Source organism: Anoplolepis gracilipes, unplaced genomic scaffold, assembly GCF_047496725.1.
Source record: "Anoplolepis gracilipes unplaced genomic scaffold, ASM4749672v1 Contig21, whole genome shotgun sequence".
In the NCBI taxonomy this organism is placed as follows: Eukaryota; Metazoa; Arthropoda; class Insecta; order Hymenoptera; family Formicidae; genus Anoplolepis; species Anoplolepis gracilipes.
In genome coordinates this window covers 68,026-86,035 of record NW_027328671.1, presented here as the reverse complement: position 1 = coordinate 86,035, position 18,010 = coordinate 68,026, and the positions used below count along the sequence as shown (strand labels likewise).

Genomic DNA, 18,010 nt, shown 5'->3' with positions numbered 1-18,010 from the left:
ACGCGAAATCTATCGAAAACCGCCGAGCAGTTTTGAATAATTTTGATGCGAGAATTTAAAATTATTTAAATAAGTAATTATGGAGAATAGATGTAATTCGCGAGATATATCGAAAATATAATATTTTCTCTTGAAAAATTCATCACGTAAAAATGAATATTTGACACGATAATACACGCATTCGAATTTTTGGTGACATATATATATATCTATATAATTACTTCCCTGGGAAAAAAAGTTGGCTATATATGGATTTTGTCAATATCTGATCATGTCTTATCAAGTATAGTCATATATGATATTATATGATAATAAAATATAAAGTCGTATGATATCATATATGATTTTATTTAATTATCATATTATTATATATAACTACAGTCGGACCTCTTATCCTATGACTCTCTTATGCTACGAAACCTCTTATCCTACGACAAAAAATCCTCTTATGCTACGACCGCGAAAGGGGAATTATACCCCCACTCTCAAATTTTTGTCATAGAATCAGAGGTTTAAGGGGAAGATTCCGGACCGAAAATATCGTAGGATAACAGGTCCGACTGTATATTTGGCAAGATATGCTCAAATATTGACAATATCTATATATCGCCAATTTTAAATGGACTTTTTTTTTCCGAATCTGTAATATAAAAATTATATTTTTTACGCATATAAAAAGGAATTACATTTCTCTCTATGTAAAGTAATTTAAATATAAAGCTGAACAATCAGTGTAACATTAATTGATATTTATAGAAGAAAATATTATAGTATACTATACTATATGGGCGCGTTCGAGCAGACACTATTAGCGTTAACAGCGTCGTTCTATCTTTGTTCAACTTTTAATGGGTAACAAAGATAGAATGACGCTGTTAGCGCTAATAGTGGTCTCCCCGAACGTGCTCTATATAAAAAGATTTTTATTTGAAAAAAAATTACACACACAATTGCGTAGCAATACAGACAGATCGCGCTTTCATGGGCGTAAGATGTCGCCATCTGCCAGTGAATTGGGTCATCCTTATTGTCAGTGTGTCACGTATCATGTGTCAGTGATTCATGGAGTCGCGTGGAGTTGTGAGATATATATGTTGAGCGAATTTTTGCATTGCTAAACGTTCCTTACAATTATGCTGTAATTATACGTGCCATTCTGAAAACGGTATCCAGCTCGAGCTCCGAAAACGTAAGCATCGTCGTCGACGCATCAACGCGACACGAGAAAGCCTAACAAACGTGCGGCGCATCAAACATCAAATTGCTAGTTTGTCCGGCAGCAAAATGACTCTACCACGGACGACAGTCTTTATCCGATTGCGGTTTTGATCGACGAGCTAGAAAACGAAGATGTCCAGGTAATTGTTGCTTACGACGATTAAGAGCGAGCTTTTTTTATTTCTTCGTCTTCCGAAATGTTCGTTTTCTTATTCAATCGCTAAATAAAGCGTTACCGACATAGCGGCAATTTTTGAAAAAAAAGCTAACATCCTTCGTCGAGTTTGTGAGCGATATATCTCAAAGATAATACGTATAATACAATTGAGAACACGTTCGTGCAATTGTTTATAAAAAAGAAGTCTGATTAAATTTTTAACTACTTTTTGCATTTGGACATTTAAAGTATGAAAATTGCTCTATTTCTACATAGATTGATATATCTTAGTAGTATATTATTCTTTTTATTACAGCTACGTCTTAATTCTATCAAGAAACTATCTATATGTAAAATGTATCTATAAGATTACAAATATTAGAATTGACCTAAATAATTTAAAGTAATTTTCTGACAATTATTAATATATATAAATTTACATTTAAATTTGCAATGATAATAAATACAATAATAAAATCTTATTAATTATTTGTTTTTATAAATTACCTAGTAAAAGCCATTATTTATATGAAAATCATATTAAAAATTATAAAAATATATTTATATAATATATATCAATAATGTTACTTTTTGATAAATTTTTTTAAGCATACATAATAATTATTTTAAAATATATTAAAATTAAGATCTTAATAAGAAAATTAAGAATTAAATGTAATCTTAATTTTACTTAATTTAGAAATAAGAAATCTCTCGCGAAATTAATTATTATCACTAATCTGTACACGAGAGATTTTTTACAAATTACCGGATACTCTATATGTATAAATATATATATATATATATATATATATATATATATATATAGAGAGAGAGAGAGAGAGAGAGAGAGAAAGAGATAGATAGATAGATAGATAGACAGATAGGTAGATAGCTCGTGATAGATGTCTGCATTTATAATCGACAACATTGTTGCGAAAAACTCAAATGTTATCGCGATTATAACGTTAACAGTATGTGAAGTTTATACTAAATTTTTTCTATGTACCTTATTTTTTTATAAACAAGCAACTAGAAAACTAAACGAATAAGCCATTTAAATTTTTAAAGTCACCCTTTATTATGCATAATTACTATTATTTATTATTTTCAATATATTTAAAATAAAATATATGTATATATGATATACAGGCATACATATAATTTTAAATAAGAGAAATTTTTGGCAAATCTTTAGGAAATAATTTTTTGTCAAAAATTAAGAAGGGTTTTTTATATTATGCTTTTATTATGCTAATTTTCGAAATACTATTCCGTTACACATTCTTATTAAATTTAAAAAATTTTGTTCAATAAAATTACTATTTATTGACAATAAATATTGATGAAGTTATTTTACATAGAGCTCGAACTTGAGAAATATTATGAGAAATATCATTGAGATTGAAGCATACAAAACTTATAATAAACGTATGAACAAGAAAAATGGAACTCTCTCTGAAATGGTAAACTTTATTTTGTTAATATTATTCTTAATATATTATTATAAGAATTACTTTTAATTATTGTCTATGTGTATATATGTGTATATAATAAATAAAATAATAAATATGTAACAATGACAACTGTTCAATAATATTATATATAATATATTTTATTAATATGATTTTGAATATACATATATTGTCACATAATTTATATTTAATTAATTAGTTAATAGTTATTATACGAACATGAAAATTATTTTAGAATTTATTTATATTTTTAATATTATTAGTTAACTTTTTTTATATGTATCCATGTGTGCATTTTCCGATTTATAATAAATTATGTCATATTATTACTTTTGTTTAAAGATTCCTATAATCCTATAATCAATTCTATTCTTATAATATCAAAATATTTCTTATAATTTTTATAATATCAATATCTCTCTCATCTAGTTTATTATTTTCACTATACAAATAGTTTATTTATTTGTTATATACATTTTGAAATAAATATATTCTCGATTAAATGTTTTACAAAATTAATTTGTTTTAGAATAATTTTTAACACAAAATTATAAAATTTTAGTTTACTAATATAACAATCATAATATTGATATTGCAATTACATATACAGCTTTCGTAATTTTAATAATTTTAAGTTATAATTTTAATATTCTTAAGTTGTTGTTACTTGCCATAATTATTTCCTTATAGGCCACAATTACTTCCTTAATAATATTTAGACTAAAATATATTTTGTTGTATTGTTCGATGATTTAAGTTCAAGTCAGAGTGAGAACGCAAAACAATTAAATAATAAATAATAATAAAATAAACAATGAAATAATAGTCAAGCAATTAAAATTTAGGTAACAAAAAGTCTTATAACATATTACGTTCATCAAATGATAATTAATCTATGCTTTAAAATACTTATTTTAATATTATATAATTTTATATTTCACGTATGTACATGTGTGTATAGTACTTCAAATATTTTGACAATAAATTAATAATAACGTGGTGTATTTACGTTATAGTACGCTAATGTTCTCTTTGCCAGCTCTGTTATCGTACAACGACAGGAGATTTTAATATGATTAAAATGACTTTAATATATTATATTAATTAGAATAATAATAAAGTATTATTTACGGACTACGTAAAAAATAAATATGTGAAAGTACTCTGATATGGAGATTTTCCAACGTGTAAAGATTAAAAATTAATAATTACAGACATAGGAAGACATAAAAATTGTTTTATTTTTGTTTATTAAATGTATACAAAATTCACAAAATAAAATACACAAATATCTCACAATCAATAATTCTTAAAATATGCATATAAATATTACTTTAAACTACTTACATTGTGTAGGATTTTATTTATGGATGTATTTATTATAATATCTAACATATGTTATTGCCATTGTTTATTTCCGATTATCTATTGGAACGGTAAGATTTTGATAGTGTAGATATATAACAATAGGTATAACATTATTAACGGTTTGCAGTGTGTGGCCGTGTCAACTGCAACTAATTCTCGTAAGAAAAGGAATTCTATTATAAATAACATAACATTTTTATATCCAAGAATTTTGAATCATTAGAATTAAAATATGATGTATCTTTCTTTTTAAAGATATATCATATTTCAATTCTAATGATATATATAAAAAAGATATATAGAGTATAATTTAAATAGTACTGAAGTATGAACTCACACGATGAGTATCTTAATTTCTAATACATCTTAATCTTTATCTTAATTTTTTTTAAGTTATCATTTTCAAAATTGTTGACATTTTATTAATTTTTTCTATTTTTTTCGTTTTTCTTTTTTTCATCAACCTATATAATTCTCTAAATTTTCATACAACAGTGTGCGACAAGAACGTTAATTTCATTTTATATAATATTGCATATTGTTATAAAATGTTTTGGAATTAAGAATTTAAAGATTAAAGAACGGAAACTTTTTAAATATTTTTTATATTTAATTCATATATTTTTAAATGAATAATAGAAAATTAAATAATACAATTACAATGTTAAAAATTACAATTTTTAATATTGTACACACATTTATTCTATACTTTTTCGTTATGGCACATAATCAATGATTTGCAAGATTAATTCGAATATTGATTCAATGTACCTATTCAAAACGAGTAAAGAAGAACCGATAAAGGTTTATTTTCTCACGTTGTAAAAAAAATGTTTGTATGATTAATGAATACTTAGCTTTTATAATTAATATAGACGATAGAAATAAGCACAAAGCATTTTAACGCGATTAAAATGACTTTAACATATACTAATTAGAATAATTATAATATATTATTTACGTATTACATAAAAAATAAATATATGAAAGTACGTTGATATGGAAAATCTTTAATTCTCAACATGTAAAGATTATTATTTATAGACATAGGAAAACATAAATACTTATTTTTCTACATTGCTTATTAAATTGTATATGAAATTAACAAAATATATAATACATAAATAAATATCAAAAATTAGCATAATCAATGAATCTTAAAATATCATAATTATTCAATAAAATATCATAAATATAATTCTAAATTTAAATTTTGTAGAATTTGATGACCTCATATAAGTTGTAAATATATGTGTATTTATATATGTATTTATTATGATGTCTATTACATCGACCTTGCCAGTTTTCGATTACCTCTTGAAGCGTTAAGATCACGATAGTACAGATTAACGATTCACGGTGATAAAGTATCAACTGCAACTAATTCTGATAAGAAAAGGAATTGTGTTATAATTAACATAACATTCTTAATATACAGAGTGAGTTACTAGAAACATAATATTATATAACTTTCCTTTTAAAGTTACGTAAAAGATAAAACGTAATTTAAATCGTACTAAAATATAAACACACGATAAAGATATATTTCCTTTAAAAATTATTTTCAAAATTGTTGAATTGTTGAACATTTTATTAATTTCTTTCATTTCTTTTTTTTTTATTCTTTACAAAACCTATACATATTCTTAAGTTTTATGTACATATATTCTATATCTGACAAAAACATAAATCTTTTTTTATTATAATATTGTTATAGAATGTCTTCAAATTAGAAAAAAGACTAAAAAAGAGAAGTATTTAAAAAAAAAAATTATATATTTAATCCATATATTTTTAAATAGATAATAAAAAATTGGATAATACATTTACAATGTTAAAAATTGCCATGTTTATATAATACCGTGCACAAGTTTATTCTATATCTTTTCATAATATCAATAATAATTTGCAAGCTTACTTTAAAATCGATTACTGATTCGATATATTTAAACGAATAATGAACAAACATTAAACGTTTATTTCGTTAAAAAAAATGTGTATAATATATAATATATATAAAATCAAATTGTCTTTGATCTAGTTGCCCGCACACACACATACACATACACACGTGCGCGCGCGTGCACATATATGTATGTATTTGTACATGCCTGAAGAGATATACCAAAAAAATCGAAAAAAATTTAATTTTCTGTTGACTATTCCGTTGATTATTCGTTGCTAGTTTACTAAAAATATAATCATCTTTTGAAAATAGCATGTTCATATACGTAGATCGGTTTGTTATTCATCACGGATAAAATTTCTAATTACTCAAGAAAACTAATTTAAAAAAATACTTTATAAATTTATTTGCAGTAAAGTTTATTATTTAAATTTTATTTTATATTTGTCTTTCTTTCAACAGGGACAGTTGTTATAGATACCTAAAAATTGGCATGGCATTTCTAAGACTGTCATTTTATAGCGGTCTTATATTTATTACTATAATAACTTTTTCAATTAATGAAAACACGGGAAACCCATCGATTACATTTAATGATTACTTTAACGATATAATGCCAGTGCATTATGACGTCAAGTTAATACCATATTTCAAAGAAGACCAGGAACATGAAATATATAAATATCAAGATTACAAATTACATATAGAAGCGTATAAAAAAAAAGGCAACTTTGTTTTTTACGGCGAATTAAGTGCCATTATCGATATTTCTCGTCCAATTACAGAAATATATTTAAATTCAACGGCATTAATGATTCTTTTATCTGGAGCGTTGACAAATGATTCATCCATGTATACTGCAGACTTACAAAATAAGACTGTAGATGCCAATGTTAAATATTTACGTGCGCAAAATATTAAATATAAAAATAATAAGCAAATTTGCATCTTATATTTCAATGAAACTTTAAGTGGACGTTACAGATTAATTACAAAATTTGTCACTGCAATTAATAACACGGAAAACATTACTTCTTTGAAGACTATAGTCGCAAGGGGAGACTCATTCGAAATGTGAGTAATATTAAGAGTACAATAAATATAAATTTTTGTCATTGTTGTTCTCGTATCTTTTATTATTTCTTTTTATAATATTTAATTTTATATTACTTTATATTACTATGTTTGTTTTACTTTATATTACTTAACGTTTTATACTATTTTTGAATTGTTAATCAGTCCTATTTATTATTAAATACATGATATATATAAATTTAAAAAATGTATTATCATGGAAAATTGAATAGTTTTAATGAGTATGCAATAATTTATACTTTATTTCATTTTATTATATATGTGCATGAAATAAAAAATAAAATATTTCTGTACTTTTTTACGCGCCTGTGCTCTATATATATATATATATATATATATATTTATAAAACAGAGTGTATCGTAACCAAATTTTATGTGAAAGCTATGATTTCTTTAATCAATTTAAAGATAATTTCGCCTTAACAAAAATATTAAGACATCAATTTAATAATTTTCAAGTTATGATTGAACAAAAAAGGTTTTTCGCAAATTAAACTTTGTGGCGTTAAGAGATTAACATATATAATTACATTCTTCAGTTAATTTTACAGTTAACTTTTAAAAAATTTTAATTTAAAGTTTACAATTAAGTAAGCAGATATATTGGCAAAAATGAGAAATTTTAAAATAATGATGACCTTTTTTGACAATTTCGCCAAAAAACAATTATCTTCAAATTGGTCAAAGAATCCGTTTATCTGGTATATCTAGTAATTATATCTTGTACATGTGCATGTGTGTGTATGTTGTGTGTACAAAACGCTATGGCTAGAATAAACTACAGTGTGAGTTTTTTTAAATATTACAAACTTATATCTCAAAAGCAAAGCATTTTAGAAAAAAATGTCTTATATAAAAGTTTTGCAATTTTAAGGAAAACTTCATTCACCCTGGAAGCCGTTTCAAGATCACATAAAAATTACTTTTAATTTTAAACAATCATTTTTTTAAAAGAAAACTCCTATTCTATATTCTTATAGTTCATCTCAAAAGCTTTTTAAAATAATATAATAGTGTTTTTTATGTACTTTTCGAGTTGTAAGTTTCTAAAGTTATAGTTCTTTTACATGAAATACAAAATACTTCAAAACATTTAGTTTTCGATAATTTTACCTTAAAATTTTTATGTGCGGAATAATGAGATGAATCAATTGGTGTAAAAAAACGCAGTTGTGTTTAAAAAAATATGTAACTACAAATTTTTATTTTTATCAAATTGTAAATAAATGATATACATAAAAAAATTAAGATAGTTAAAAAAAATGAAAATAACCTTTAAAACTCGAAAAAGTCACGAGTAAACAAAAATTTATTTATGTGCACTATGTAACGGACTTAAATTCATGTAAACTTTTTTTATTCGACTTTCTTCTAACTTCAATCAACTGCGATATTTGTTTGAACATTTACGGACAGACACTCTGTATATATAATGCTTTTGATTATTAAAAATCATTGTTATTTATAACAATATTATTAAAATGTCATAGGTCGGACGTAATACATTTTCAGGCGATTAGAGCCCGACGATTATTTCCATGCTGGGACAAACCGACAATCAAGACCACTTTCAATATTTCCATAAAACATCATTGTAAATACCAAGTTTTTTCAAATATGCCGGCACAAGAAGAGGAAACATGCAAATATAAAGTGCATGAAACGGAAATATATATGAAGTGGACATGCTTTAATACTACTCCTCCAATGTCCACTTATATCATGACGGTTGTAATCTCGTCAGCAGATTTCTTTAAATTTGAGACCATAGGATCTAGAATCATTACATGGCGGAGACCTGAATCAGATCATATTGAATTTGCTGAAACGATAGCAACCGAAGCAATAATAATATTTGAAGGTGTATGGAAAAAATTGAAAGTACCAAAAGTACAATTTGTGGTAATCCATAGTTTGCTATATGACAATGAGATGTGGGGCCTTCTGTTAAATAGGTAATTCAAAAATTTTAAAAAATATCAAATTATTCAAATACAATTTATATATAAAGCAAAATTAGAAATAATTAAATTAAAAATATAAAATTAGAAATTAGTAATACATACGTTAAAATATAATTGTTTTAATGTAGAACTTTTATACATGTACATTATTATATATATATTTTTATAACTAATTATAGGTTGATTTCAATCATATATACATATATATATCACGTATATGACAATAATTTATGTTAGAATTTGTATATAATCTGTATATATATAATTATAGGTTGACTTCAATACATCATATATACATATGTATATCACGTATATGACAATAATTTATGTCACAATTTTTATATAATCGGTACAAAACAATATAAAAAACAATATACAATTATACCATATCGATTATATTATCCGTTAGAAGATATTTTTAATTTTAAATCAGAAAATATGTCAAAATTATTATTTGGCCAAGTTTTTGTAATTACTAAGCTCTTGCAAATTTAATTTTCATATTTTTTAGTGAAACAGATATTATTTACGATAGAAATCTGGATTCTGTTGCGCATAAAATAAAAGTAGCGCGGTTGATAGGGCGCAAAGTGGCACATCAATGGTTTGCTGATGTAAATCCATTTTGGTCATTTGAGTTATGGTTAATCGATGGTCTTACTACTATGTATGGACTTTATGCTATCAATACTATCATGGTAATTTTTTATATTGTTTTAGTAATATTCTTAATGTATCAATTATGTATAAAGTATATATTATATATTTTTATATTTCTTATGGTTTTATGTTAAATAAAATATTATTTTATTTGTATAAGTAGATATAATCTTTATTATAAGAAAATAAAAAGGTTTTAAACGATTTTTAACATTAAATGTGTCGTATAAAAATTGCTAAAGCTATTTATAAATCTTTGTCGTATCTGGAAAGACTAAATTGTATATTGGTTCTCGATATTCTAAAATTATAAAATTTTCAATGCGGAAAAAAATAATACCATAATTTTCAATTATTTCAAATGGTTTTAAATGACATGACTTTTTCAAATAGTTTTAAATGACACTACTATTTCAAACACTACACATTATTATAGAAAAATTTTACTATATTTGGTCATATTGATAAAATACAAATTTATATTTAATAAAAGCATTAAATGTGTATATTTCATTCGACAAAATATTCATTCGCTCATATTAAATCTTTCTGCTTTAGGATTACGAAAATTCCGAAATGTTGGATTTATTTGTAGTTCAGGTTTATTATGAATCACTTCGTTTGGAGACTGACAATCAGTCTTTTATAAAGGAAGCCAATTTTTCCGAAAATAATGCATTTTCTTCTTTTTACGGTTACGTTAAAGGTAAAAACATCAATAAATGTATTTGAATGAATCAAGTCAATAATTATATTTGAATATAAGTATATATATATATATTTACATATGTACATATTAGTAAATTAAAATTTAAAAAATTATAAAAAATGTAGTTAAAAGACTTCTAAGAAAACTTATATATTAATCACATTTTATTATTTGAATTGTAGCACCTTTAATATTACGTATGCTGCAGAATGTAATTACCGATAACATGTTTCATCGGAAGGTTCATGAACATTTAAATATGTGAGTATATTATGAAATATATTGTATACACCATTTTAATATATTATTTACTTATACATTATAGAACCTAGCATATAAAATACTAAATACTGCAATTATGTAAGATGTATAAAGTGTATAAATTAAATAACACTTTGATATTTTTTTTATACGTAATTTACGATCAGTACTGATTTTATTGTGTCAATAATGCCAATTTTTAACCAATATAGTGAGTTTAAGTCGAAGAATCTTCTCCAAAATTTATGGCTCACTATGCAAGATATTTTAAGCAAATTATATCCTCAGAAAAAACTAATGCTTCCTTCAACAATAGTAAATGATTGGATGAAATCTATAAATTATCCTGTGTTGAAAATAACGCGAGATATTTCAAATAAAGCAAATGTATATAATATAACAATAGAAAATTATGAAGTACTTAAAAAATACGCTTTCTGGATACCTGTAACTTATACCTCCCAGTATAATCCAAATTTTAGCAAGCTTAGAATTCCGCTTTACGACAAAAGATTAATACTTTTGTCGTCGTCCCAGCCAAATTGCCAAGTTTCTGTGAAAGATAATGGTTGGGTAATATTAAATTTACGACAAACTGGTGAATATTGATTAACAAATTTATTATATTTCTACATAATTAAAATATTAAATCATTATATAATGTTAACTATATTCTTTTTTAATAACATTACGCAATATATAAATAAATACATAGTAACATTATATAATATTTTAAAAAATATTGTATGACGTATTCTCTGCATTTTACTATCGATTAACGTGAAATAAATTCAATTTTGCATGTGTTATTATTTAAGCTAAAATAAATATAAATGGATTTATAATTTCTTATATAGTTTCATTCTACGCAATATTACTACAAATATAACTCTAAAATTATGTTTTTCTTAATTATTATAAATTGTCTTTCTTCTTTTAATACTTGGATAATTACTCAAATATTTAAAATGCAGATAATTAAAAATATTTTTTAATAAATATAATAAATCAATTAAGTGACAATTTAATAATATAAAAATTATTTACTACAGGATACTATCGCGTTAATTACGATCCTGAAAACTGGCAAAAAATTGCAGAATATTTGAACTCTATAGAATATACAAAAATACATGTTCTTAATCGTGCTAAAATCATCGACGATGCATTTTATTTTATGATAAATGGCCAACTCAATTCTTTCCTATTCTGGAACTTGACGAGCTATCTTGGACAAGAGACAAATTATATAGCATGGTATCCTATGATAAAAGCTTTTGAACACATGTCGAGCATATTTCCATTTCCAGATAAAGAAGTTCAAAATATCAAGGTAAATAATAGAATTAATAAGTTAAAGAGTTTTTAAATTATTTTATGTCATATTTTCCAAGAAAATAAAATATATGTAGCTAAAAAGGTTCAAGTATGTTTTTCTGTATTCTTATTTATGATAAAATCTTTTTTATTTAAGAAAAGTTTTTATTTCAGATTTGTATTATAATTGTTAAACATACATTAGATTTTTGAATATATATTTTTCTCATATTTTAAAGTAATTTTTTATCAAAATTTCAATTTAAAATAATATGTACGTATAGTAATATAAAAACGATCGGTAATTTTGTAAGAGTATCAGATGTTAATAAATTAAAGTGAACGTTTGAGAAGTGAGAATAAGCTATATATATATATATATATATATATATATATATATATACACATGCACACATACTAATATATGTATCTAGAATGTTTATGAAAAACCACTGGAATTGTAAAAATTAACTTACTGAATGAAATATTGATTCATATTGATTCAGTAAATGAGATACATTTATTCTGTTTGGTCGAGCGTTTTTTAGTAACTTCAAAAGTTTTTATACGTATAAACACAAATATTTTACGTTAACATAATGTGGGATAATATTGGATGGTAGAATATGTTGGATAATGTTGAGGATAAAACGAGATTCATTTCTTCTCCAACAAAATAGAGTTCCACTCAAATCGTGTCCATACAAAACTAGACATTCAAACTTTTTAACTTATTTTCACATGAAGAGACATCAAGGGATGTAATGTTAGGACTTTGCAGTGGCTGTTCAATCTGCCTGCTTCTCTTTCAATCTACTTGTTCAGAAATTGAATGTCCAACGCTACACGCTTACTATAAACCGATATAATTATTTGACTTGGATAACTTTTAGGAGAAAATAAAAAATATATTGACCAATCTACTTGAGAAAATAAAATACGAAGAAGAGCCTAAGGAAAGTGATCTTACTAAATGTTTAAGGCAAGAAGCTATTAAATGGTTGTGTATTCTCGATGACCCAAATTGCCTCATAAAAGCTTATGACAAATTGATTTTGCATATTGTATATATGTCGGATAAAAATAAGTAATTTTTCTAAGTATTACAGTTTTTTACCATTATTCGTACATTCAATTATTGAATCAAGATACAATATAGCGCTAAATATGTTTATATCAAACTTTTATTTTTGGATGTTGTAGAGTTTTACCGTGGTGGCAAGAGTGGTTATACTGTAAAGGTTTGATGTCAGCAGAGAGTCATATTTGGCGTATGGTGAAGGACAATTCAAGGGAAAAATATATTAATAATGATAGACTTTTAGAATTTTTAGCTTGTGCTTCAAATGAAATTATAGAAGAATATTTAGAATCAATAATGTTCAAACATAACGAAACATATAATGAAATACAAATCAAGAGAAATATGATTAGTTTTTTTTTTATTATTGCAAAACATGTAAAGCACAATAATGTGTTTTTGAAAATATTAAACGATTTTGATAAATTAACGCCAAGGTAATAACTAAAAGTATTTTTTTCGAACTAATACTGTTTACAATTACGAAAATTAATTACGCATAATAACTATATGTGTGTTTTTGTTTTTTATAGAGGTGTCAATGGACTTGCCATTATTATTGCCATTATTAATCATATGTATTCTGAAGAACAATTAATTGCGGTAAATATTATAAACCTGATTATTTTTTTCATTATTAAGCTTATTTATATCTAATGTATATATATATATATATATATATATATATATGTATATATTGTAGGCTTTTGTAAAATCAACTTTCTTTATAAAAAAAAACTCAGCCTTTTTATAAAACGCCGAATCTTTATAAGTTAGCATTTAAAGATTTACAAAGTGTCTGTAACACATATACTACCAAAGATAATTTTTTGTTGAAAAATAATAATGATCTTTCATATAACCATATATTCCTATATCACTCTCTTGAGAATTACACTATTCTAAAAGAAGAGGTAAAGATTAAGTTTTTACTTATTTTTCCTAAATTTTGGACAAATTAAAAAAATGAAATTTGATGGTAAGTTACAACTGGCAACAAGGATACTTTTAATTATATTTTTAAAATTTTTTCGCATCATTAAATAAAAGAATAAAATTGTGCATAATATTGTATTTATTTATTTACATGCAAAATTTGTACTTAAATTATTGATTTTACAAAAATAATAAAATAAATAAAAAGTTTCTAAAGAAATCAAGTTTTCTAACGTATATTTTTAAATGATGACATTGTAGGCTGTTAAAAAGTCCTAATAAAAAATTGAATAAGGATTGCTTAATAAGAAAAAACATAAGTTTATTCTTTTATAACATTACAAGAAAATTTAAAAAATATAAGTATTTCTTTTAGTAAAAAATGTCCATTAAATTTCATTTCTTTTAACTTGTCTAAAATTTAAGGAAAAAAAATAAGAACCTAATTTTTACTTTTCTATTTAGAGGAATGTAACTGCTCAGAGAGGAGTATATGCTTATATGTATAAAAACCCCTTTTAATTTCGACGCATTTTCGACTTCTAAAATTTATTGCTTTCATTTAGAATTATTATCTATATATCTATATATCTGTATATATATATATATATATATATATATATATATATATATATATATACATATATATGTATATATATATATATATATATATATATATATCATGTATACATATATATAATATTTTATTATAAGTATATTGAAAATGATAAATAATGATAATTATGCATATTAAAAGCCTATTAAGAGCATATTCAGAGATTTGAATAACCTTTACATATGTTGTATGGGTCTTGACCCTGAATAACATTCAAAAGGTTTTATTCGTCGCTCGTTGTTTATTAAAAAGTTATAAGCAAAAGAACAAGTAAATTTAACAAATTTCATATAATTTTCGAAACTATGTACATTTTATAAAATGTGCTTTTAGTATATATTAGTATTTACTAATTACCTACACATGAATAAATAAACCATACTTAATTTTATCACACTTTTTACTTTCTGGATTTCCAAAATCTTTAGCGAAGCGAATTCTGTTACGACGTCACCTCTCTTTTCAGTGCAAAACGAGATTTATTACTGCACGATTCTACATGGGTTTTGAACTGTTTATGCAACGCGAGATCAAAATTATTAACGTATATAAGTATAACAGTTATGTACAGATTGAATTATGTTGCATATATTTTTGTATAACATACATCATATATTTACTTCTCAAATGTACAAGGAGTGGGAAAATGTTGGTCTTATACCTGAAAAAGTTTAGATTATCGAGCTTAATATACATTTTTACATATTAAAAGTGTACCCTAAAATCTGAAAATTATTGTATTTTGTGAAAATCCTTTTTTTATAACTTTTTAATAAACAATAAGTGACGCCTAAAAGCTATCGATTACTTAATGTCATAACACTTTACGTTAAGATCATTCAAATCCGTGAGGTCATAACATATGTCCAGGTCATTTAAATCTTTGAAGTCACCCTATATTATGCATAATTACTATTATTTATTATTTTCAACATATTTAAAATAAAATATATGCATATATGATATATAGGCATACATATAATTTTAAATAAGAGAAATTTTTGGCAAAGTTTTAGGAAATAATTTTTTGTCAAAAATTAAGAAGGGTTTTTCAAATTATGCTTTTATTAAGCTAATTGCCGAAATACTATTCCGTTACACAATCTTATTAAATTTAAAAAATTTTGTTAAATAAAATTACTATTTATTGACAATAAATATTGATGAAGTTATTTTACATAGATCTTGAACTTGAGAAATATTATCGGAAATATCATTGAGATTGAAGCGTACAAAACTAATTTTATGCGTATATACAAGAAAAATGGAACTCGCCCTGAAATGGTAAACTTTATTCAAAATTACATTTATATTAAGTTTTCTATTAATATTTATATCTGTAATATATGTCACAAGTATTTTGTCCTTTAATTATGTGAGTCTTTTAAGATGGCACAAATTTATTACATTAATTCAAAATAATCTGACTTAGGCAAATATTGAAGCTAGTTTTTACAAGTATAAAAATATTATGGAAGAATGGATGTCGGGTGCTTACAAAAAACTACAAAGACGTTTATCTGAAATCGGAGAAATAAAGAAATATTTTAAGATATATTCTTTCTTTCCTTAAAATATTAAGAAGTTTTCAAAAGAAATTAATCCTGAATAATCATAATTACAACAAAATATATGTATATATAATATTGTTTTTATATTAAGAAATTATCATATATAAATAATATTTATACTTAAATATATAATATACATATTCATATATATACACATACATATATATATATATATATATATATATATATATATTTATATATATATATATATATATATATATATTTACACATGTAAATATAATTACAGTTTAATATTATTAAGCATAATATTTTGTTAATATTATTCTTAATATATTATTATAAGAATTACTTTTAATTATTGTCTATGTGTATATATGTGTATAAAATAAATAAAATAATAAATATGTAGCAATGACAACTGTTCAATAATATTATATATAATATATTTTAATAATATGATTTTGAATATACATATATTGTCACATAATTTATATTTAATTAATTAGTTAATAGTTATTATACGAACTTGAAAATTATTGTAGAATTTATAATATTTATTTATATTTTTAATATTATTAGTTAACTTTTTTTTTATATGTATCCACGTGTGCATTTTCCGATTTATAATAAATTATGTAATATTATTACTTTTGTTTAAAGGTTCCTATATTCCTATAATCAATTCTATTCTTATAATATCAAAATATTTCTTATAATTTTTATAATATCAATATTTCTCTTATCTAGTTTATTATTTTCACTATACAAATAGTTTATTTATTTGTTATATACATTCTGAAATAAATGTATTCTCGATTAAATGTTTTACAAAATTAATTTGTTTTAGAATAATGATGACCTCTTTTGACATTTTCGAAAAAAAAATTATTTTTAAATTGGTCAAAGAATCCGTTTATTAAAAGTATATCTGATAATTATATCTTGTACATGTGCATGTGTGTGTGTGTGCGTGTATGTGTGTACCAAAACGCTATGGCTAGATTAAACTATACAGTGTGAGTCGTTCAAAATGTTACAAAATTATATCTCAAAAACAAAGCATTTAAAAAAAAATGTCTCATATAAAAGTTTTGCAATTTTAAGAGGAACGTCATTCATCCTGGAAGCCGTTTCAAGATCACATAAAAATCACTTTTAAATTTAAAAAATCACCTTTCTCAAAGAACACTCCTATTCTATATTACATACTACCAGTGTTGCGCTTAGATAATTTGAAATAATCTACATATAGATAAGATAAAATATAATGCGTCTATATCTGAGATAAAATAAAGATAATCTTAATTTAAATATATCTAAATAAAAAATAAATTAGTTGAATGTTTTATTTAGATACTTTTAAGATAATATTCAAAATTACAATTTATATAAAAATAATATACTTCAGAAAACTATAAAAAATATAAGCATACATTTCAGCTTAATACATTAAAGGTTTAGACTTAAATTACAAATTTTTATTTTTTAAAAACATTAGTTTTTCCAACATATTATCAGATAAACGATTTCTTTGAGGTACAAATATCTGTTGCCCGCAACTGAAAAGACGCTCCATTGGCGCGGATGATGGTAATGTGTTATATTTTATAGAAATATGATATATATATAGTGTTATACAGGGTGAGTTTTTTATCTTAAGACATTTAAATATTCGAAGAAATACGTATCGCACGAAAAAATGTTTGAGACAAAAG

General features: G+C 23.5%; 1 protein-coding gene across 9 annotated transcripts; it reads left to right on the top strand.

Moving 5' to 3' along the window:
- Positions 1-1,021: 1,021 nt before the first annotated feature.
- LOC140675843 (aminopeptidase N-like) lies at positions 1,022-16,388 on the top strand. 9 transcript variants are annotated; one of them, XM_072910470.1, is made up of 14 exons: positions 1,022-1,358; positions 2,740-2,841; positions 6,587-7,198; positions 8,710-9,174; positions 9,695-9,881; positions 10,402-10,549; positions 10,735-10,813; positions 11,026-11,411; positions 11,866-12,146; positions 13,024-13,217; positions 13,334-13,648; positions 13,745-13,814; positions 15,946-16,047; positions 16,196-16,388. In XM_072910470.1, the coding sequence occupies exons 2-14, from the start codon at positions 2,822-2,824 to the stop codon at positions 16,334-16,336; spliced, it is 3,000 nt and encodes a 999-aa protein (XP_072766571.1). In that variant the 5' UTR covers positions 1,022-1,358; positions 2,740-2,821; the 3' UTR covers positions 16,337-16,388. The 9 variants fall into 9 exon arrangements, with proteins under 9 accessions (XP_072766571.1, XP_072766572.1, XP_072766574.1 ...); XM_072910471.1 differs by lacking the exon at positions 2,740-2,841; XM_072910473.1 differs by lacking the exons at positions 15,946-16,047; positions 16,196-16,388 and adding an exon at positions 13,915-14,214.
- Positions 16,389-18,010: the final 1,622 nt, after the last annotated feature.